This window comes from Temnothorax nylanderi, unplaced genomic scaffold (assembly GCF_030848795.1).
Source record: "Temnothorax nylanderi isolate EJ_2023f unplaced genomic scaffold, tnyl_v1.0 TNYL_tig0206_pilon, whole genome shotgun sequence".
In the NCBI taxonomy this organism is placed as follows: Eukaryota; Metazoa; Arthropoda; class Insecta; order Hymenoptera; family Formicidae; genus Temnothorax; species Temnothorax nylanderi.
This window is the reverse complement of record NW_027249268.1, coordinates 175,001-196,254: the sequence shown is the minus strand read 5'-3', so window position 1 is coordinate 196,254 and position 21,254 is coordinate 175,001. Positions and strand designations below refer to the sequence as shown.

The 21,254-nt window shown below is 38.9% G+C and overlaps 3 protein-coding genes and 1 long non-coding RNA gene across 15 annotated transcripts in view; 3 read left to right on the top strand and 1 right to left on the bottom strand.

The window, feature by feature from the left end:
* The first annotated feature begins 315 nt into the window (after positions 1–315).
* Positions 316–9,978, top strand: LOC139779048 (probable ATP-dependent RNA helicase DHX37). Of its 9 annotated transcripts, none has more exons than XR_011719785.1 (7): positions 316–5,239; positions 7,931–8,188; positions 8,243–8,358; positions 8,435–8,637; positions 8,733–8,944; positions 9,188–9,287; positions 9,830–9,978. XR_011719785.1 is itself a non-coding variant. In XM_071717261.1 (6 exons), exons 4-6 carry the CDS (start codon positions 8,793–8,795, stop codon positions 9,908–9,910), a joined length of 321 nt encoding a protein of 106 aa, XP_071573362.1. In that variant the 5' UTR covers positions 7,630–8,188; positions 8,243–8,358; positions 8,435–8,637; positions 8,733–8,792; the 3' UTR covers positions 9,911–9,978. The 9 variants fall into 9 exon arrangements, 2 of the variants coding, with proteins under 2 accessions (XP_071573362.1, XP_071573361.1); XR_011719784.1 differs by having other exon boundaries at positions 316–5,329; XR_011719783.1 differs by having other exon boundaries at positions 316–5,480; positions 5,562–8,188.
* A 1,635-nt stretch (positions 9,979–11,613) lies between these two features.
* LOC139779021 (uncharacterized) lies at positions 11,614–14,430 on the top strand. 2 transcript variants are annotated; one of them, XR_011719769.1, is made up of 4 exons: positions 11,985–12,771; positions 12,854–12,997; positions 13,699–13,750; positions 13,938–14,430. It is a non-coding gene; the product is annotated as an uncharacterized lncRNA (long non-coding RNA). The 2 variants fall into 2 exon arrangements; XR_011719768.1 differs by lacking the exons at positions 13,699–13,750; positions 13,938–14,430 and having other exon boundaries at positions 11,614–12,771; positions 12,854–13,031.
* LOC139779020 (probable ATP-dependent RNA helicase DHX37) lies at positions 13,618–15,494 on the bottom strand. Of its 3 annotated transcripts, none has more exons than XM_071717210.1 (5): positions 15,167–15,494; positions 14,889–15,090; positions 14,614–14,825; positions 14,437–14,534; positions 13,618–13,770 (listed from the first exon to the last, which is right to left on the bottom strand). In XM_071717210.1, the coding sequence occupies exons 3-5, from the start codon at positions 14,814–14,816 to the stop codon at positions 13,691–13,693; spliced, it is 381 nt and encodes a 126-aa protein (XP_071573311.1). In that variant the 5' UTR covers positions 14,817–14,825; positions 14,889–15,090; positions 15,167–15,494; the 3' UTR covers positions 13,618–13,690. The 3 variants fall into 3 exon arrangements, 2 of the variants coding, with proteins under 2 accessions (XP_071573311.1, XP_071573312.1); XM_071717211.1 differs by lacking the exon at positions 13,618–13,770 and adding an exon at positions 14,059–14,375 and having other exon boundaries at positions 15,167–15,490; XR_011719767.1 differs by lacking the exon at positions 14,437–14,534 and having other exon boundaries at positions 15,167–15,482.
* A 523-nt stretch (positions 15,495–16,017) lies between these two features.
* LOC139779040 (sugar transporter SWEET1) overlaps positions 16,018–21,254 on the top strand; it is a 5,681-nt gene continuing 444 nt past the window's right edge. The window contains exons 1-6 of the mRNA XM_071717252.1: positions 16,018–16,188; positions 17,975–18,052; positions 18,554–18,677; positions 18,770–18,925; positions 19,035–19,154; positions 19,287–21,254. The exon at positions 19,287–21,254 is cut by the window's right edge and continues 444 nt beyond it. Coding sequence (XP_071573353.1) covers positions 16,112–16,188; positions 17,975–18,052; positions 18,554–18,677; positions 18,770–18,925; positions 19,035–19,154; positions 19,287–19,400 — 669 coding nt within the window. The 5' untranslated portion in view covers positions 16,018–16,111 and the 3' untranslated portion in view covers positions 19,401–21,254. The remainder of the gene's footprint in view (positions 16,189–17,974; positions 18,053–18,553; positions 18,678–18,769; positions 18,926–19,034; positions 19,155–19,286) is intronic.

Genomic DNA, 21,254 nt, shown 5'->3' with positions numbered 1-21,254 from the left:
CGTGTACGGAGTTTCGCGTTGTCACCACCAGTGGTCACCACCTTACGTGGTGGCGTTTTCGCGTCGGAGTTCGGCCTTTGCTTTAGTTGACATTACCGACGTCGAGGAAGTTCGGCCTTAGCTTTAGCATCCCCTTGTGCGATTTCACGATGACACTCGACGCTGGATTCGAGCGTCAAATCTGGTCACGTGATTAGATTCAGAGGGACGCGAAATATAACCTAACCACTGGATTGGCTGAAATCTATCACGTGACCAGATTTTACGCTCGACGCTGGATTCGAGCGTCAAAAAGCTAAACTGTGTTTAGCTTTGACACTCGACGCTTATTTCAGCCAATCCAGTGGTTAGGTTATATTTCGCGTCCCTCTGAATCCATCACGTGACCAGATTTGACGCTCGACGCTGGATTTGAGCGTCAAATCTGGTCACGTGATAGATTCAGAGGGACGCGGAATATAACCTTGCGACCGTGCGCATTAGTGTCGCGACGCGTACGCGAAGGGTCACCGCGGGTAATCCTGCGGCGACTCACTGACGAGGCGATCCGCACGATATGTCGGGCGACATCGCCGGTACGAGGGTTGGAGGCAGCAGCCGCAACGGGGACGCCGGATTTCCCCGTGAGCCGCGACATGCCGGATCTCGCGTTGACGGCGGGATCCGAAGGGGCCGACGGTGGGTCGACACCCACGGGCCTACTCGCGAGCGAGGCCGTGACCGGGGCGGAACCGCCAAAGGGTCTCGCGGCCATAAACAGCGCGCTCGACCAGCTGGGGGAGGATCTGGCGCTGGAGACGAGCGAGGAGGAGCGGAGCCCAGCAGCGTCCGGCAGCTTCGCGAGCCCCACGAGCGGGGAGAACGACCCCAGCGGGGGTAATTAGACGTAAGTTTAGCAAGCCCGAACAGGGGCAGTTAGATTGTAAGTTAACAAGACGGGCGAGCCTTAGCTTCCGAGCCCGCAATTAAATGTATAAGTTTTGTCGGTTCAATTTCCGTTATTTTGAGTTTTTGGCCTAAGCGCAAGCAGCGCCAGTTTCATTTTCGTTGCGCGAACCGACGCGTAAAGCGCGACAAGGCAAAGGCCACACGCAATCTTCGATTGGTCGGCGCGTCCGACAAATCGCGATCAGGCGCGCGCACAACCGAAAGAGTCACCAATGGCTCACCCGGACGACCCACGGAGGGGTCATCAGCGACCGCGGGTCAAATCCGATAACGCGTTCGCGAAATACGGAACCGAGGGTCTCAGGCGACTGAGAGTAATAAATGGCTCACTCGCGAGACCGAAAGAACGATCACAGCCGGTCGGCGTCACGATCGGACGCCCGGATGCGAAGTTAGCGAACATGGGTAATTTGCGAGAAAAAATGACCGATGATCGTCGCACGGGACCTGGTACACCCGAAAATCGGGTCGGCGTCGAAGTCCGACCACGCGAAGATGGGGTTACGTGACCGCCCGCGATCTCGTGAACCAAGCGTCATCGCCGAGAACAGACCACGGTTTCCGACTGGGAAGGTGGCGTAGATGAGTCACCGGGGGTCGGCGTCGACGGCCGACGACGCGAGGTATACCCGGACGTCTTCCACGGGAAGTCGGTCCGGATGCATGATCAGGGACGCGGAATAGGTCGAGCGCACGGGTCGGCGTCGAAAAAACGCAAAAAGTGAGCGAGTTGGAAAACCGCTACCCGGGAGCGGAAAGTGGGGGTCGACCTTATGGTACTACCGTTGGAATTTTCCGTCAATAACTTCTGGAACGTTCGGCGCACAAAAGAGAAAGTTGTTATTGCGCCGCGACGAACATTCCAGAAAGAGAAAGCGGCCGTGAAGCCGGAGTGGGGGTAACGGCCGTAAGTGGGGAGCCACTGAGAGCGACGATGCTCGAGCAGTGTTGCCAAGTTAGGAGATTTCCTCCTAGATCTAGGGATATTTTACCTGGTTTAGTGGAGAAATAGGAGGAAAAAATCTTTGGGAGATTTTTTAGGATATTCTAAAATCTTTAGGATATTTTTTAGAGATTACTAGACTCAAGGAGGTCGAAAAATTTCTTTACCATTCATGCTTATAGTGCCCTCTGCAGTTCTCTAGTTCTAATTAGTAGAATGCACATGCACTATCCCAAAACCAATCACTACGAGTTCTCTAAACTCTACTAATCTAATCTTTGACCAATCATCAACGTAATCATCTCGTTATCGTCGTTTGTTGTGGATTTGCTTTGGTGAGACGGGGGAAATTTTGGAGATATTCAAATAATACATTGTATCCGGTATATGAAAGATGTCCCAAAAAAAATCATATGTACAAAAGTATATTAAAAATTGGGAACTTTATCCTAATTTTAAAGGTTGGTTTTCGCCGAAATATATATACATTTTCCATGAAGCTCGAGAATTGAGTTTATTCTACGTTTTTAATATATGTCGTTTTGTTCGTTTTATTCGTTTAATGTATGCAATATTGTCTAATTTCATTTACACAATATAGGGTGGTTAAAACCATCGCCTGACGGGGACTCAACCAATGCATTCTGTGCTTATTGCAAGACAATTCTTAACGCTCATAAAAGAACTCTCGAAGATCATGGTAGCTCGAAGAAGCATATACAGCATGCAAGGAATCAACAGATCGCTGCTTCTTTACCAAAAATCGATACATTCGCTAAAATAACTCTGTCTCAACAAAGAAAGGTAGCTGAATTAAAAATCGCGACGTACGTGGCAGAACATTGCTCGATTAAAACCGTCGATCATCTCTCGATTGTGATAAAAAGTCTCGATGAAAAATCTCAAGTGCTGCAGGATATCAAGCTGCATCGTACAAAATGTTCTGCTCTAATCAAGAACGTCTTATCGCCGTGTATTTTGGAAGAGTTGATAGAAGACATTAATCAGTCATATTTTTCCTTAATACTTGATGAATCTACTTCGATTGATACCAAGAAAATCCTTTGCTTGATGATGCGCTATTTCAGTGAGTCGAAAAAAAAGATCGTCACAACATTTTATCGACTAATTGAAATAAAAGCTGGAACGTCGGATGCCATTGCGGAAGCAGTACTGCACCAATTGAAGACCGACGGTTTAAAAGTCGAAAAACTATTGGGTCTCGGTGTCGATGGAGCAAGCGTGAACGTTGGGCGGCATCATTCGGTTACAACAATATTACGAGATATTAATCCAGAGCTCATTGTTATCACATGTATTTGTCATTCTTTACATCTTGCAGCCGAAGCAGCCTGCAAAGTTCTACCAAGACATTTAGATTTTATGGTACGTGAAACTCACAGCTGGTTCTCTCACAGTACAAAACGACAATTGGAATATGCAGAAATCTACAAAACTCTAGCGGGTACATTACCGAAAAAAATCATACAACTATCAAACACACGCTGGTTAGTGAGGCTTCAGGCTATAGATACAATACTAGAGCAATGGGATGCGTTAAAACTACATTTTCAAATAACTGAAAGCAACAAGGAACGTTGCTTTATAGCTCATCAATTGTACGGAATGTATTGCACTCCGGAAAACAAATTATTCTTAACATTTCTGAGCAACAGCTTGAAAGGCGTCATGGCGATGAACAGATTGTTTCAATCCGAATCTGTTGATCCAATGAAACTGTTTCAAGATGTGAACAATTTGCTATACTCGAGCCTCCAAACTCTTGTTGTTCCTTCAAGGCTGCAAAAAATATCGCGATACGAATTAGCTATTTTTGATTTCAAACAATATTTAATGCCCCTCCAATGCATGAACTTTGGGTATGAGTTTAATAATCTGAGTGCTAGCATGAAGCCAGAAACTGTCATTCAGGTCAAAGAACGGTGTAGAGACTTTTTGAGCTTGCTATGTTCGGAGTTACAGAAGAGAATTCCAGAGAACATTAAAATGCTCGAGAAAATATCTACTTTTTCGCCGGAATCAGCCTCTTCTCAAATCAAAGCAGATATAACTGAAATTGCCTCAGAATTAAAAAAAAGTGTGTGTACTAATATAGACTGTACGATACGAGAGTGGAACCTTCTTCACACTGCACAAGTTAAGAATTGTACAAGCACTGAAAGCTTTTGGGCCGAAGTGTATGATATCAAAGACGCTGGCGGAACAAAACGATTTGAAAATATTTCCAAGCTTGTGGTTGCTCTATTAAGTCTTCCATTTTCGAATGCTTCAGTCGAACGCGCCTTCTCTATAATGAGTATAGTAAAGGACAAGTTGCGGAACAAAATGTCGATTGCAATGGTAGAGGCAATTATGCATATCCGCCTCACTCTGAACATTAACTGCTGTGATTTTAAGCCTACTGCTACCATGTTAAAGCGTTTCAATACTGAAACTATTTACACTAATATAAATGAAAATGACGTTGCAATGTTAGATGTTTTTTCCGAAAAATAAGGCCGGAAACCAGAATCTGAGAACTTATAACTGCGATATAATTCAAGTTCAAATTTAGATTTAAGAAACGTGTTTATTCTCGAAGATCTCATTTGCATGCATATTACGTAAATAAAGGAAATTTAGTAATAGGCTTTATCTAGTTTTATATAAAGACTGTATAATATCATTAAGTATATATATATGTTGGTTGTGTTATATTTATACAGTTTTATATATAATATGTATCAATTTAAAAAAATTCAAAGTAAAGTTGCCAACTCTATCAACTAATAGGGGCTATTTAGGAGATTTCTAGGGGGAAACGAAATAAGCCTAGGGGGAGGTCGCACAGACCACCTGGTAACACTGTGCTCGAGGCAGTCTCTCGAGGATCGTCGGCACGGTAACTTCTCCTAAGATATTCACCCGCGTTCGCGTTAAGTCCCGCGAGTATAAGTCGAGTGTTTAAACAATCGTTGCCAACATCCATAACAATCGGGAACGCCCGCGAAACGCGTTAACTATCGTCGATACGAAAGACGACCGGTACTGTGTTACCGAAACGAAGGACTTGCGTGCGTTTAGCGAATGTGCGACGCCATCTTGTGTGAAGAAATATTGTGAACATCCAAGTGTGTGTAAACCGAAGCCTGCGAATAAACAAATTGATTATTTGCAAAATACAAAAGGAATTGTCAGTTAATTATCTCCTTTATACCTGATCAAGCGGATGTCAGCCATCTTGGAGAATCGTTGATCCTAAGCGGAGATAATCGTCGGTGATTCATCGTTGGGGAATGGAGATCGGCCATTCGTTCGAATAATCTGGAAAAGTGCGGTCGTTAAAAAGTTAGCTAACCGAGTTACGTATATATACCTCAGGCGCACGGTGGTCAGCCATCTTGGTCGGGCGTTGATCCTGGACGCTGGAAATCATCGGTGATCCATCGGGCGATGACCCTGAAGAGGCATCCGTCGCGAAAACCTGAAAATTTTGATTAATTAACATAGTTGATTGACCAACATACGTATACTTACCCATGCGGGGTGATGGTCAGACATCTCGGCCGTTCGTTGATCCTGATCGAAGGTCGCTACCGGTGATCACTGGGGAGACGGCACAGACGCGCCATCCGTTGCGGGAACCTAAAATTTTATTTAAATTTGGAAGTTAGTTGACCGACGTACCGATACTTACCGGAAGAGGCGGTGGTCCGCCATCTTCGTTCCGCGTGGTGATACGACGGCGATTGGAGTCGATGATCCGAGGGGCGACGCTGGAGATCGTCCATCCGTGGCGGGAACCTGAAAATAAAAAGGGGAATAATTAGTTAGATGACACATTCATAGAACATAACGGGGAAACACTTACCTATACCTTCTCGGTGAACATAGGTCAAACCGAGTGGCGACCGTTAAAAGGACACATAGCCGCGTGAATCGGGCACGAAATTGTACCGTCCGGTTACAACCTAACCACTGGATTGACTGAAATAACCACTGGATTGACTGAAATGAGCGTCGAGCGTCAAAGCTAAACACAGTTTAGCTTTTTTCACTCGACGCGGAAATTAAGAAATCTATCACGTGACCAGATTTTACGCTCGAATCCAGCGTCGAGCGTCATCGTGAAATCGCACCTTTATGCTGGGTCTACAATGCGAGTCGCAAAGTCGTGAGTCGCAAGAATTGACCAATCACAGTCGATTATTCTCCTCAAATTCGACTGTGATTGGTCAATTCTTGCAACTCACGACTTTGCGACTCGCATTGTAGACCCAGCATTACTGACTACGTTTACACGGCACCGTTAATCGGGTTTTATAACATCGGTAGTTCTTAGGCCGGTCAATCACAGCTATTCCATTCTTCTGAAGAATGATTACGATTGGTCTTCCTGACAACTACCGATGTTATAAAACCCGATTAACGGTGTCATGTAAACGTAGTCACGAGGCTCGATCTCTACACCGGACCGTTTGATACGCGTACCAAGTACTATATCCGTATCAAATCCGTATCAAATCTCGGGTTATCCTGGTGTAAACCAAAATTTGATACGAATTTGATACGGATACAGTACTTGGTACGCGTATCAAACGGTCGGTGTAAACTAGACCACTGTCTGCATTGATTCGCACTCAAATTTTTAGTTATATAGTTTAGACCGACCGTTTGATACGCGTACCAAGTACTGTATCCGTATCAAATTCGTATCAAATTTCGGTTTACACTGGGATAACCCGAGATTTGATACGGATTTGATACGGATATAGTACTTGGTACGCGTATTAAACGGTCCGGTGTAGAGAGCCTCAATGACCGCTGTTACACGGCGCCGTTAATCGGGTTTTATAACATCGGTAGTTGTCAGGAAGACCAATCGTAATCATTCTTCAGAAGAATGGAATAGCTGTGATTGACCGGCCTAAGAACTACCGATGTTATAAAACCCGATTAAAGCCCGTATCAGACTACGGATTGGGATTGAGATTGGATTGAAATTTAATCAATCAGAACAGATAAAACTGATTTCAAGTTTAGTAAACTTTGCTCTGATTGGTCAAATTTCAATCCAATCTTAATCCCAATCCGTAGTCTGATACGGGCATAACGGTGCCGTGTAAACGAAGTCAATGATTTCCATTTAGACTTTGCCACGCTAAGGCTGAGTTTCCACTGAGCGCGTCACGCGTCGCGTCGTCTGTCGTTAACCAATCCAAACATCCCATCACAAATAATGTAATAAAATTGGATGTTTTGATTGGTCGCGACGGATGACGCGACGCGTGACGCGCTCAGCCTTAGGCTGAGTTTCCACTGAGCGCGTTATGCGTCGCGTTATCACAAGTTAACCAATCAAAACATCCCATTTTATTACATTACTTGTGACGGGATGTTTAGATTGGTTAACGACAGACGACGCGACGCGTGACGCGCTCAGTGGAAACTCAGCCTTAGGCTGAGTCCGTCGCGACCAATCAAAACATCCCATTTTATTACATTACTTGTAACGGGAACAAAATGGGATGTTTTGATTGGTTTAACTCGGATGACGCGACGCGTGACGCGCTCAGTGGAAACTCAGCCTAATGCTGCGTTCCCACTATACGTGTCGCGCGTCGCGTCACGACGTCGCGTCATGAGTTATCCAATCAAAACGTTTCATTTTATGGCAAGATCTCGCGTCGGAAATGACATAAAATGAAACGTTTTGATTGGATAACTCCCCTAAGAGCACAGTAGTGCAATTCTGTAACTCGTTATGCCGTCGTTATGAGTTATAACGACAATTGCGCAGCTTTTTTACCATATAAAATATCTGCGCAACGATAGTCGATACCTCATAACGAGTTACAGAATCGCACTACAGTTGACGGAAAGTCGACGGCAAGTCGACTTTTATAAGTCGACTTCTAGTCGACTTCTAAAAATGGCGGAAAGTCGACTAAAAGTCGACTTCTAAATAGTCGACTTATAAAAATGGCGGAAAGTCGACTAAAAGTCGACTTCTAATCTAAATAGTCGACTTATAAAAAGACGGAAACAGTCAAGCGGCGCGTCTTGCATCATCAATATGGCGGCGAATCTCGAGGAGGCTGGAGGAGCAGAGCTTACGCGAGTGCGAGGAATACGTGCCGCGAGACAGGACACGATAACAGGACACGATAATACGTCGTAAAGCGCCGCGCTATCAACCACCGCCACGAAACGTCGTCGTCGTCGTCATTCACAGTCCTCGTCATCATTGTCTTCCCGTTGACTTCCTCGATTAGATCAGAATACTGGAATTTGACTGTATGTACGTTGCAATATGTTTGAGATGGTTGTCTACAACAAAAATTGTTACAGAATGCCGTTACCAACCGACATGGAAGCGAAATTGCTGCGCCAGATAGTTCTTGCAGGTATGGCGGATCTAAAAGAGGATCAGGATAAGGCCAAGTGGAAACATGCTTACAGGTTAGGTATGGTGTGTTATTAATTATGATCGATAATTAAGACCTATTGAATGCGACCTCTCCATTCTGAACCATCTTTCAGAACACCAGAAATGGAGGAACTTGTGTTCATGCATTCTTTGTGTGTTCTACGGAAAATCAGTCCGGAATAGGTAGTTTATAAAGAGGTGTACGAAACGAATAAGATGTACATGCGAGGTGTCACGGCGATAGAACCCGAATGATTGCCGAAATTCGCTCCCATGCTATGCATCTTAGTGAACCATTGGTTGATCCACCACCAAGGTATTTTTATCACAATTGTTGCTTTATAATGTTTTTCCTACTTATTTATAAAGATATTAATCTTTATTATAATCGAATATTATTCTCATTTATAGATATAATCAAGGAACCGGGAAGATTATTTGCCGCGTGTCTGGTACATTTGGAAAGGCCGGATGGGCACTACCATCGATGGATATAGAGCATCCGTGGACGGTGTCAAGTGGTTCGCGTATTTCTTCTTGGAGGGTCAAGTGTGCCCTAAGCTGAAACGATTTGTCCCGTCGCTGCTGACGACACCTGGGAGCATCACCAAGTCATGGGCCAGGTAAATCGTTAAGGCTCAGACACAATGACAAAAATAAGGAATAAGATAAAGGAATAAGGAATAAGGGAATGTCGCATCTCACTTCAGTACACGTACATTAAAGTGAGATGCAACATGCCTTATTCCTTATTCCTTTATCTTATTCCTTATTCCACTCATTGTGACTGAGCCTTTATTCTATCTCCTTTCGATTTCACGTTGATTCATCGAATAGATTACATCAATTCAATACGATTTTTTCAGGTTGATACCACGCACTCAAGCAATAGTAGTACAAACGCTGCAGTCGCAGGGAGTCGTGTCCAAAGACAAACTGCTAGAAATCTGGGGTTTGGATAAAAAAGTGAGATTTTAATTTATAAAATAATATTTAGATATTATCATAGACTTCTATACAATACTAGACCGCTGACAGGCATCTCGGCCGTGATGCTTGCCGCCATGTTGATTTTAGTCAAGATATGCTATAGGTACTACAGATTCTATACAAGTGGTTTTATACAAGATTTCTATACAATAGTCTGGCATATACAGAATGTCCAAAAGAAAGGGTTTAATACTACAGGAGTAGTGGTTCGATTTCGGCATCCAAGACATCCAAGTACGCTACTCGTCGAAGACATGACTTACAAACTTATTGATAACATGTACCAATATTTAACACAAAAACATTCGCCTGCTTCGTTATGTACTGTAATAACGAATGCAGATAAACGCACATCATGAGCAACTGAACATTCGATAGTGACTTATTGTTAATTCAATATGGCCGCACCCTTCACTAACACTTGCACCTCGCACTCGCATCAGCTTTTCGGCAGTGCGTCCATAGATGTTAGTGGTCTAGTATAAAAGTCTGTGGATATTATATATTTATAATTTTAGTTCTGTTGTCAGCTTACCAGAAGTGGCTGCCGGAATCCGCGCACGCAGAAGTGGCACAGATATGGCCGCCTTTGTAATTAAGAATAAAACATTAGGATTGTATTATACAGTTTTTTAGATAATTAAATTATTTTATATATGAAAAAAAATCGAAATGCATCAGTTTTAGCCATCTAGCAAGGGGTCAATTGTGTATCTTGAAATAATGAGGTAAAAATTACAAAAGTGAGAAAATTCATTAGCGTATCTACGATTTTATTTATCAAAATAAAATCTGTTAACTTTTGTCATTTTCACCTCGTTTCAAGGTACACAACCGACCTCCAGACGTACGCGGCGGCTTATTTTATCGACTTTAAAAGTTGGCGGGAAGTCGACTTTTCGTCATGACGGGAAGTCGACTTTTCATCATGACGGGAAGTCGACTTTAAGTCGGTGGTTTTTGCGACATTCGCCGACTTCAAGTCGACTTCAAATCGACTTTCGTCCTTAAAAAAGTCGACTTCTCTGCCAAGTCAGTTTCGGTAGAAGTCGACTTCAAGTCGACTTAAGGTAGTCGCCTCGTCAGGGCATGTATTAGATAAAGTTTTCGATTTTGGATTTTATATCAAATTATATGATCAGCTTTGCAGTCGATTTTTTCTGTGGCTCCTTACCGACTATTTACTCTAGAAAATCGATCTCGAAAATCACAAATTTTGCATTACTTCATACCAGACGGCCAGAAAAAGAAGGCTCTATCACGGTTTCAATCACATATTTTTGCATTTTTCGATTAGATGAAGTGAGAAAAAACATTGCTTTTTATACATTAGATTTCGAAGAATCCGATGCAACCATAAAATATATAGTTTACCGGAGATTTCGCTGCTAATTTTTTAGTTTATTTTAGTGAAAATGCGGTAATCGAGCAGACATTTTTTGGTTGAGGTTAGGTTGGGAAGACTTGGCAACGCCGCTGGCTAATCACTGTAGTTGCAGGTTATGGGGCTCGTCTTTCTTAGCCGAATTGGATAGTGATTGACACCCCTGTCATACGTTTTGAAACCCTTTCTCAGTAATTGACGTAAAATGCGATGTTGCCAAGTATTTTTCTCACTTGTAACCTTTCTCGACGACTCGCATGATCAGCTGATCAAAACGGAGTCAAATGAGAAAAATCACAGAATTTGGAAAAAGTAACATACTTTGTCACGTATGAAATTTTACACCATAATTCATAAAATTATTTTTCCCTTAGCAAAAATTGCCTGAAATATATTTCTGAACGTGAAAACCTACAAACAGTCACATGACTAGCACGTAGCGAGTCGACTACCTTAAAGTCGACTTTTTGCTCTTATGCTGGGTCTACAATGCGAGTCGCAAAGTCGTGAGTCGCAAGAATTGACCAATCACAGTCAAATTTGAGGAGAATAATCGACTGTGATTGGTCAATTCTTGCGACTCACGACTTTGCGACTCGCATTGTAGACCCAGCATTAGGGTCATGACGCGGCGTCGTGACGCGACGCGTGACACGTATAGTGGGAACGCAGCATAACGGTGATTCAGACTTTCGGCGTTTTCGATTTGTTATGCTGGGTCTACAATGCGAGTCGCAAAGTCGTGAGTCGCAAGAATTGACCAATCACAGTCGATTATTCTCCTCAAATTTGACTGTAATTGGTCAATTCTTGCGACTCACGACTTTGCGACTCGCATTGTAGACCCAGCATTACTCGACCCGACTCGGGTCGCATCAATGGACGTGGAATACATAGACCGTCGTGAGACAGGTTAGTTTTACCCTACTGATGACCAGTCATTGCGATAGTAATCCTGCTCAGTACGAGAGGAACCGCAGGTTCGGACATTTGGTTCACGCACTCGGTCGAGCGGCCGGTGGTGCGAAGCTACCATCCGTGGGATTATGCCTGAACGCCTCTAAGGCCGTATCCTCTCTAGTCAAAGGTGGCAATGATATCTCTAGGAGTCTCGTAGAATACATACACAGATATGTATGTATTCTACGTCAATGATGCTAGAGTCCTGTATACATGATGCGACCCGAGTCGGTTTGAGCCGCAAATCGAAAACGCCATTTGTAATCAAACAGGGGAATATCTGGCCGTATACGCTAGTTAAGGGTCGACAGGAGTAACACTACCGACCTTTTCAGGCTTGCAAAGCTGCTTAGAAACGGTTTTTCCCAAATTTTAGCCAAATTAATTAACAAATCTCATTAAACTTATGCTTGTTTTAATCAGTAAGATCAGCCGCAACCCGGTACATAGCCGGATTTTACATTTTGGCTCTTAAAAAATTTATAATAAATAAAATACAGGCTCGCAGCTAAGCAACCCGACAGAGGTCGGTACCCTAAGAGCAAAAAGTCGACTTTAAGTCGACTTGAAGTCGACTTCTACCGAAACTGACTTGGCAGAGAAGTCGACATTTTTAAGGACGAAAGTCGACTTGAAGTCGACTTGAAGTCGGCGAATGTCGCAAAAACCACCGACTTAAGGAGGCTCTTACCCGGCTGCTCTAATCAATGTAGCAACCGAAAAATTATCATTAATAATTGGTTATAAAATTATCGGAAAATTAAATAAAAAAATAAATAATGATTTTTATATAGTGTAAGAGTAAGTTATATGTTCTATTAGTGTAAATATTAAAATTTATACAATAAGTCAGTTGACTACGTCAGTGCTAAAGAGCAGAATAATAACATGCGCGTGTTACAACGTCGTCTGCAGCAGTCTGTAGCTAAGTGAGGTGTAGCCGTGTAGCGTTGTAGCGATTGATGCGATGAAGAGATGGAGCCAAAAGAAAGATATAACGTGAGAATGCTGAAAGGGAAAATGAAAGGAAAATTCTCGAAAATAAAGGTTGTCAATGCGCGAGAGAATAATTATGCCGCTACCATACAGCGCAGAGAAAAGACATGTGCAAGTGAGGTTAGAAAGAATAATTAACATTGTTTACTTTTTGATTTTCAAGGTTTGATTGGCAAATAATTGAAACTTATTGTTTATATAGGTACAAAACAATTCTCCGGAATGTTTGCATGCAGAGGATTCATTAGGGTCTCGACGGATAGTGAATTTTACTTATTTACGTGTAATACAACATTTGAAACTTTGCGCGATTTTGACACTCGAAAGATCATTCGCCTAACCTGTCGTACGTCATATTAAAACTACAATATCTTTTATAACTCATCGTCAACACCAAGTTTTCTTCTTATCATTAGAAAGATTATTATTTTAACTACAATTCCTTAGTTTTTTGTTTACCTGGCTCGCAAACTTGCCAAGAAAATACATCACTTCCGGTAAAAATTTTAGTGTTTACCATATGCCCTGTGTTAAAAATGCGAATTTCAATACTGATATTTTAAAAATTTTTATCGTCAACCTATGCTAAAGTTTTGGGCATCGGTTCGTTGTGGTTCACTTTACAACATAATTTAATTTCATAAAGATCTGTCGTTTTATGATCGAGGTAAGAGCCTCCTTAAAGTCGACTTCCCGTCATGATGAAAAGTCGACTTCCCGTCATGACGAAAAGTCGACTTCCCGCCAACTTTTAAAGTCGATAAAATAAACCGCCGCGTACGTCTGGAGGTCGATTGTGTATCTTGAAACGAGGTAAAAATAACAAAAGTTAACAGATTTGATTAGATTTTGATAAATAAAATCGTAGATGCGCTAATGAATTTTCTCACTTTTGTAATTTTTACCTCATTATTTCAAGATACACAATCGACCCCTTGCTGGAGGGCTAAAACTGATGCATTTCGATTTTTTTTCATATATAAAATAATTTAATTATCTAAAAAACTGTATAATTACAATCCTAATGTTTTATTCTTAATTACAAAGGCGGCCATATCTGTGCCACTTCTGCGTGCGCGGATTCCGGCAGCCACTTCTGGTAAGCTGACAATAACAGAACTAAAATTAAAACATTCCAGCGTTAATCGCGAAACAATATGCAAAATTAGCTATATAAATATATATCATATTATTATCATAATGTTGTAAATATATAATAATATTGTTTTATATATATATATATATATATATATATATATATTATTATAAATATATAATATCCACAGACTTTTATACTAGACCACTAACATCTATGGACGCACTGCCGAAAAGCTGATGCGAGTGCAAGGTGCAAGTGTTAGTGAAGGGTGCGGCCATATTGAATTAACAATAAGTCACTATCGGGTGTTCAGTTGCTCATGATGTGCGTTTATCTGCATTCGTTATTACAGTACATAATGAAGCAGGCGAATGTTTTTGTGTTAAATATTGGTACATGTTATCAATAAGTTTGTAAGTCATGCCTTCGACGTGTAGCGTACTTGGATGTCGAAATCGAACCACTACTCCTGTAGTATTAAACCCTTTCTTTTGGACATTCTGTATATGCCAGACTATTGTATAGAAATCTTGTATAAAACCACTTGTATAGAATAGTAGTATAGCATATCTTGACTAAAATCAACATGGCGGCAAGCATCACGGCCGAGATGTCTGTCAGCGGTCTAGTATTGTATAGAAGTCTATGATAATATCTAAATATTATTTTATAAATTAAAATCTCACATTTTTTATCCGAACCCCAGATTTCTAGCAGTTTGTGTTTGGACACGACTCCCTGCGACTGCAGCGTTTGTACTATTGCTTGAGTGCGTGGTATCAACCTGAAAAAATCGTATTGAATTGATGTAATCTATTCGATGAATCAACGTGAAATCGAAAGGAGATAGAATAACGATTTACCTGGCCCATGACTTGGTGATGCTCCCAGGTGTCGTCAGCAGCGACGGGACAAATCGTTTCAGCTTAGGGCACACTTGACCCTCCAAGAAGAAATACGCTAACCACTTGACACCGTCCACGGATGCTCTATATCCATCGATGGTAGTGCCCATTCGGCCTTTCCGAATGTACCAGACACGCGGCAAATGATCTTCCCGGTTCATTGATTATATCTATAAATATCTTTATAAATAAGTAGGAAAAACATTATAAAGCAACAATTGTGATAAAAATACCTTGGCGGTGGATCAACCAATAATTCACTAAGATGGCTTAGCATGGGCGAATTTCGGCAATCACTCGGGTTCTATCACCGTGACACCTCGCATGTACATCTTATTCGTTTCGTACACCTCTTTATAAACCACCTATTCCGGACTGATTTTCCGTAGAACGCACGAAGAATGCATGAACACAGGTTCCTTCATTTCTGGTGTTCTGAAAAATGATACAGAATGGAGAGGTCGCATTCAATAGGTCTTAATTATCGATGATAATTAATAACACACCATACCTAACCTGTAAGCATGTTTCCACTTGGCCTTATCCTGATCCTCTTTTACCTCGTCGGGCAAAACCTTTCTCGCGACTTGATCCGCCATACCTGCAAGAACTATCTGGCGTCTTATCGTGTCCTGTCTCGCGGCACGTATTCCTCGCACTCGCGTAAACTCTGGTCCACTCTGGTCCTCCAGCCTCCTCGAGATTCGCCGCCATGCATATTGATGATGCATGACGCGCCGCTTGACTGTTTTCCGTCTTTTTATAAGTCGACTATTTAGAAGTCGACTTTTAGTCGACTTTCCGCCATTTTTAGAAGTCGACTATTTAGAAGTCGACTTTTAGTCGACTTTTCGCCATTTTTAGAAGTCGACTAGAAGTCGACTTATAAAAGTCGACTTGCCGTCGACTTTCCGTCAACTGTGCTCTTAGGGCGGGTAACCAGCTAGTGTTTAATATAAACAAGTTAAGTCACGAAATCTTCAATATTCTTTATTGTATTATTTGGTAAAATGTGTATTGGGCATTTTATTAGTCGAAAAATTTGCATTTTACTTTAAAGATTAGAGATTAAATCAATGTATGTACAATGGCTTTAAGTGCTGGTCTACAACTTTGTTTGAAAGAGTATTTATAAGCTCTAAGCCGTAAGAAATTGACCAATCACAGTGGAATATGAGGAAAATACTCGACTGTGATTGGTCAATTTCTTACGGCTTAGAACTTAAATACCCTCTTGTAGACCAGCACTAATGTGCACTGAGTGCGCACTGGTGCGTCCAACCGAATTCGCTATATGAATACCGGCCATTAATTTTGATGTAGCCACAGTATAATACTGTGACGTAGCTATAGACATTGTATATGTCTATGGATGTAGCATTTTACATTGATAACAATTGATAGATGTTAATGCTATTCAGAGTTGAGAGTACCTAGTCGAAGCAAATCAAGAAAAATGGTCCTAGAAGATTATAAAGAAATTGTGGGATTTTGTGCCATGTTTACTACGATGGCACAAATGTTATCGGGAACGTAAGTGTGTTACGATAATAAATATTTTTTTATCGTCTTTCTCCATTTAGGTATGTAACTCATATGTATCATACATTATGTAATCGATCATTAATACGTGTGTGTGTGTGTGTTTGTATGTATACAGGGTGAGTCATCCAAAATCGACCACCCGAATAACTCCCACAGTTTTGGAGATAGGAAGAAATGCAGTTGTGTGGTATCGAGGGGGACATTTCGGAAGTAAACATTTTTTCCCAGGTTGAGGTACTTAAGAGATTTGAAAGTCATCTTTATTTTTTTAAATGGGACCGTGCATTTTCGAACACCTACGATTGAAGCCTTTTTCAAGACAGTTTCAATGGTCATGGATATTCAAGATCAGGGACATGAGAAAAGTTGAAAAATGAAAATTTATCCTGAATATTTCCAAAACAGAATACTCGCGGTTTTATTAATTCAATCAAACCGAAATTATTATTTATGTTTGATGCGTGACCGTGATCTGTGTTACTTCATTTAAGCTACAAAGGTTATTTAATAATTCAAAACTACAGGTGTTCGAAATGTTATTATTTATGTTTGATGCGTGACCGTTATCTGTGTTACTTCATTTAAGCTACAAAAGTTATTTAATAATTCAAAACTACAGATGTTCAAAATGGTGACCGCCCACAGCAAGACAGAGTGTCTAAATCGATCACCCACAGACTGTGTTACACATTGAATTGTATCCTGGTCAGTTGCAGTACAAGCTTATATGAGTTCCTTCATGTCTTCTTTCGTAGTCGGTGCATCACGATACACATCTGCTTTTAATTTTCCCCATAGAAAGAAATCTAATCGTGTCAAGTCCGCGCGGTGATTATGGTGGCCATTTATGATTTCCCGAAAATCATTCAATCCAATGATTTTCGAATTTTCTATTGAATCAACGTTCCATCGAAATTTGTTTACATTTACATTAAATGGTCTTGTTATTTAATAACTTTTGTAGCTTAAATGAAGTAACACAGATCACGGTCACGCATCAAACATAAATAATAACATTTTGGTTTGATTGAATTAATAAAACCGTGAGTATTCTGTTTCGGAAACATTCAGGATAAATTTTCATTTTTTAACATTTCTCATGTCTGTGACTTTGAATATCTATGACCATTGAAACTGTCTTGGAAAAGCTTCAGTCGTAGGTGTTCGAAAATGCATGGTTCCATTTAAAAAAATAAAGATGACATTCAAATCTCCTAAGCACCTCTACCTGGGAAAAAATGTTTACCTCCACAATATGTCCCCCTCGATACCACACAACTTTAAATTAAAGCATTTTTTCTTATCTTTAAAACTGTGGGAGTTATTCCGGGTGGCCGGTCTTAAGTGACTCACCCTGTATATCATATGATTGATATAATAAAGATTTTACTCTGGAATTCAAAGGAAACTTGACATAATGCACTGTTTCTTGCAAATTAAATATAAAATATTTTAAAAATTTTAGTTTCTTACAAATATTTATTAACCTCTATAAATATTAAGAAACATTTAGAAAGTATTTAAAAAAATTAAATATCTTAGTATTTATTTGATTGGTATCTATAACGACTGATATTGTACTGTATTAGTGTAAAACTGCAATAACAATTTCATCATATTTTATGACTTATCAGTTTAATATCTGTTTACTATTAATATCTGCTAAGGTATAAATCGTTATTAGGTATAATATAATAAAAAATTATAATGTTTTAAAAAAATGTTTATTTATACTAAATTTTATTACTATATACTATATTTTTATAATTTATAGACTAATATGTCGCAACATATATAAGAAAGGTTCAGCCAGAGGAGTTGATCCAATGCCCTTTCTTGGTGGCATAGGATTGTAAGTATACGTATAAATTATATATATATATATACACAGGGTGTTAAATTTCAAACGTAACAGGTCGAATATCTCGATAACTAAATAAAATATCGAGGTCCGGTTTTTTTAGGTTGTATTGTTTCATTTGACCTTAACGCCTCCACCTAAGATCAATTTTTTTGTTATCAAAATTTGTCCGCCTTGAAACAATACAACTTAAAAAAAAATCAGACCTTGATATTTTATTTAGTTATCAAGGTATTCAACCTGTTACGTTTGAAATTTAACATCCTGTGTATATAAGTTATTTAATTAAATAAAGCATGAACTAAATTTTACATATTTTACAATAAATAACAATACATTATTTATATAGCGATACATTTATATAACGATACTTTTAGTACTCTCAGTTAGTAATTAATTGTAAAGATTAAATATTTGTAATAAAATAATAATGTTACAAAAATTGAAAGTAAGTAAACTATAGATTATGTAACCAAATAAATATTTTTTTAGATGCATATTGATGCTTCGATATGCTTGGATGTTAGGTGATTCTAACATGATAAATGTTAATATATTTGGTTTATTGACAAGCACGATTTATATGATAATATATTACCGTTATGCATCAAATACGGTACTTCTTCTGATACTGATATGTTATTTTAAAATATATTTGATTTGCAATTGATCGACATTTTTTGTTTATTATATATTTTTTATTTTTAGAATGAAGTGCTTAAATTAACATATAAAGTAACAATCTTTGTTGTAATTTTTCTTGTCTATGCACAAATAGAAGATCCAACAAATGTTGAATACAGATTTGGCATTGTAATTACAGTACTTCTCTTACTTTTAATTGCAGCTCCTCTTGTGCATCTTGTGAGTAGATCTTTTTTCTATCTTTTTTCTATACATAGCTTAAATTTCTCTAAATATATTTTAATCATATTTAACACGATAGTGTCATAATTAAAATATTGTTTTTTAGGAAAAGGTTATACAAACAAAAAACACAGAAATCCTTCCATTTCCACTTATCTTTATGGGTACACTAGTTTCATTTCAGTGGTTATTGTATGGCATTATCATTGATAATGTTTTTGTTATTGTAAGTATTCTTTGCAATGTAGTTATTTAAATATTTAAAGACACAAAAGATTATTTTTTATAGATATTACTTTTATATACATTTATATATTTTATATACATATTGTTAATATTGCATCACATATATTTATAGTTTCAGAATGCAGTTGGTTTGACTCTTAATGTAGCTCAACTGTCTCTATTCGTGATATTCCCATCCAAAATGTCACAAGTTGAATTATTGAATGAGCAGAGTAAAGAAGATTGATTTTTTAAACTTAAAAATAAATTTTTTTTAATTTGAAATTATTCTCTATACAGGGTGGTTAAGTACTCTAGTAGTTAAGTACTCTAAAAGATTTTAAGGGGTGATTTCTCACACAAGCGCGTCACGCGTCGCGTTATCCATTGCAACCAATCAAAACATCTTATTTTATTACATTATTTGTGACGGGATGTTTAGATTGGTTAACGACAGACGACGCGACGCGTGACGCGCTCAGTGGAAACTCAACCTTAAGACGAAAACTTCATATGACCATATGTCCGAAATGGCTTAGTTAGTTTCAAAAATACAGGGTGTCAAAGTTGAAGGAAAAATTTTGTTATTTCCAAAAATTTCGAAAAACCACTCGGGTTATTTTGATGAAACTTTGTATATATTTGAAGGACATGAAGACTGATCTTTTGGGACCATACATTTTTTTTTATTTAAATTCGAAATTTTTGGAAATAACAATTTTTTCTTCAACTTTGACACCCTGTATTTTTGAAACTACGACGTTTCGGACATATGGTCATATGAAGCTTTCGTCTTGAATTTGTGAGAAAAATCACCCTTTAAAATCTTTTTTAGAGTACTTAAGGGGATCCTATAGTGGCAGTAGTTACCGACATTTCTTTATTACGAGAAATCTTTGAATTGGCTTTACAGAATTGCAAAATTCTTTTACAGAATTAAAGTACGCACAAAAATCTACCCTGCGATATACGATTTCATATCGGAAACGAAAAAAAATTAAAAATTTTACTAATTTGGGCACATACAGCTGTCACCTGACGACAATAACAAATATACTGCAGTTTATATATATAAAATGACACCCAGGCGGGGTAGGGACAACATGTAGAAACAATATTGTGTAAATAGAACTGATTCAACGCCTAGAAAAAAAGATCTTCTCTAATAAAGTTTTATTAAGCAAAAGCACATTCAGGTTGATAGGATAAGCAGTATTGCGTGTAGCGAGAGATGGCGCAGCAATCGAACAAGGACAGATGCCTCTCGTTAGACAAGGACAGATATAGATATATAACATAGAAAACAGGATTAGAAATGTTGACATTATCGATATCGAGGAAGTTCGGCCTTCACTATAGGATCCCCTTAACTACCACCTTGTATATTTACAAATATTATAGATAGCGTTTCACTAAAAATATGTAAAGTTTATAAATACCTATAAATCAGGGATATATGGAACGATTTTAGCACCTTCTTTACCATTCGTTTAGAGTAAAAACTACTTAAAAAATAATGTTTGCAAGTAAAAGCAGTTACTTCAGAGTACCATTTTTTTGTTACATATAAGGCCTGTTCGTTTTCTCTGCACTTCTGAACTAGTGTAATAAAATAAGTTAGAATGAAAGAAAATATATTTGTTTCATTCTAACTTATTGCACTAGTTCAGAAGTGCAGCAAAAAGGAAGCCTATAATTTCTTTTTCCAGTCTTTATCTCCTTTTTAAATAAAAGTTTATGGTTCCATATAACCCGGAGGTCGGGGTTATATGAAACAATAACAACTTGTCAAGAAATTATATGAAACAGCTGAAATGACTTTATAAATTAAAATATTTTAATTCTCTACATGAAACGAGAAAAGAGTAGAAATATTTATGGTATGACAAAAGTTAAAAAAATTTTGTATTAAGAAAAATACAGAAAAATGAAGAGAATTTATTATTTCATATTGGATAAAAAATAAGGGAAAACACTCTGAAAAAAGTAGAAAAATCTTTATTATTTATATTATTAAAAATGAAAAAAATAAATTTTACTATTTACAAATCGGATTTTTAAAGAACGAATTTTTCTCAAATAAAAACAAAAACTAACGTAA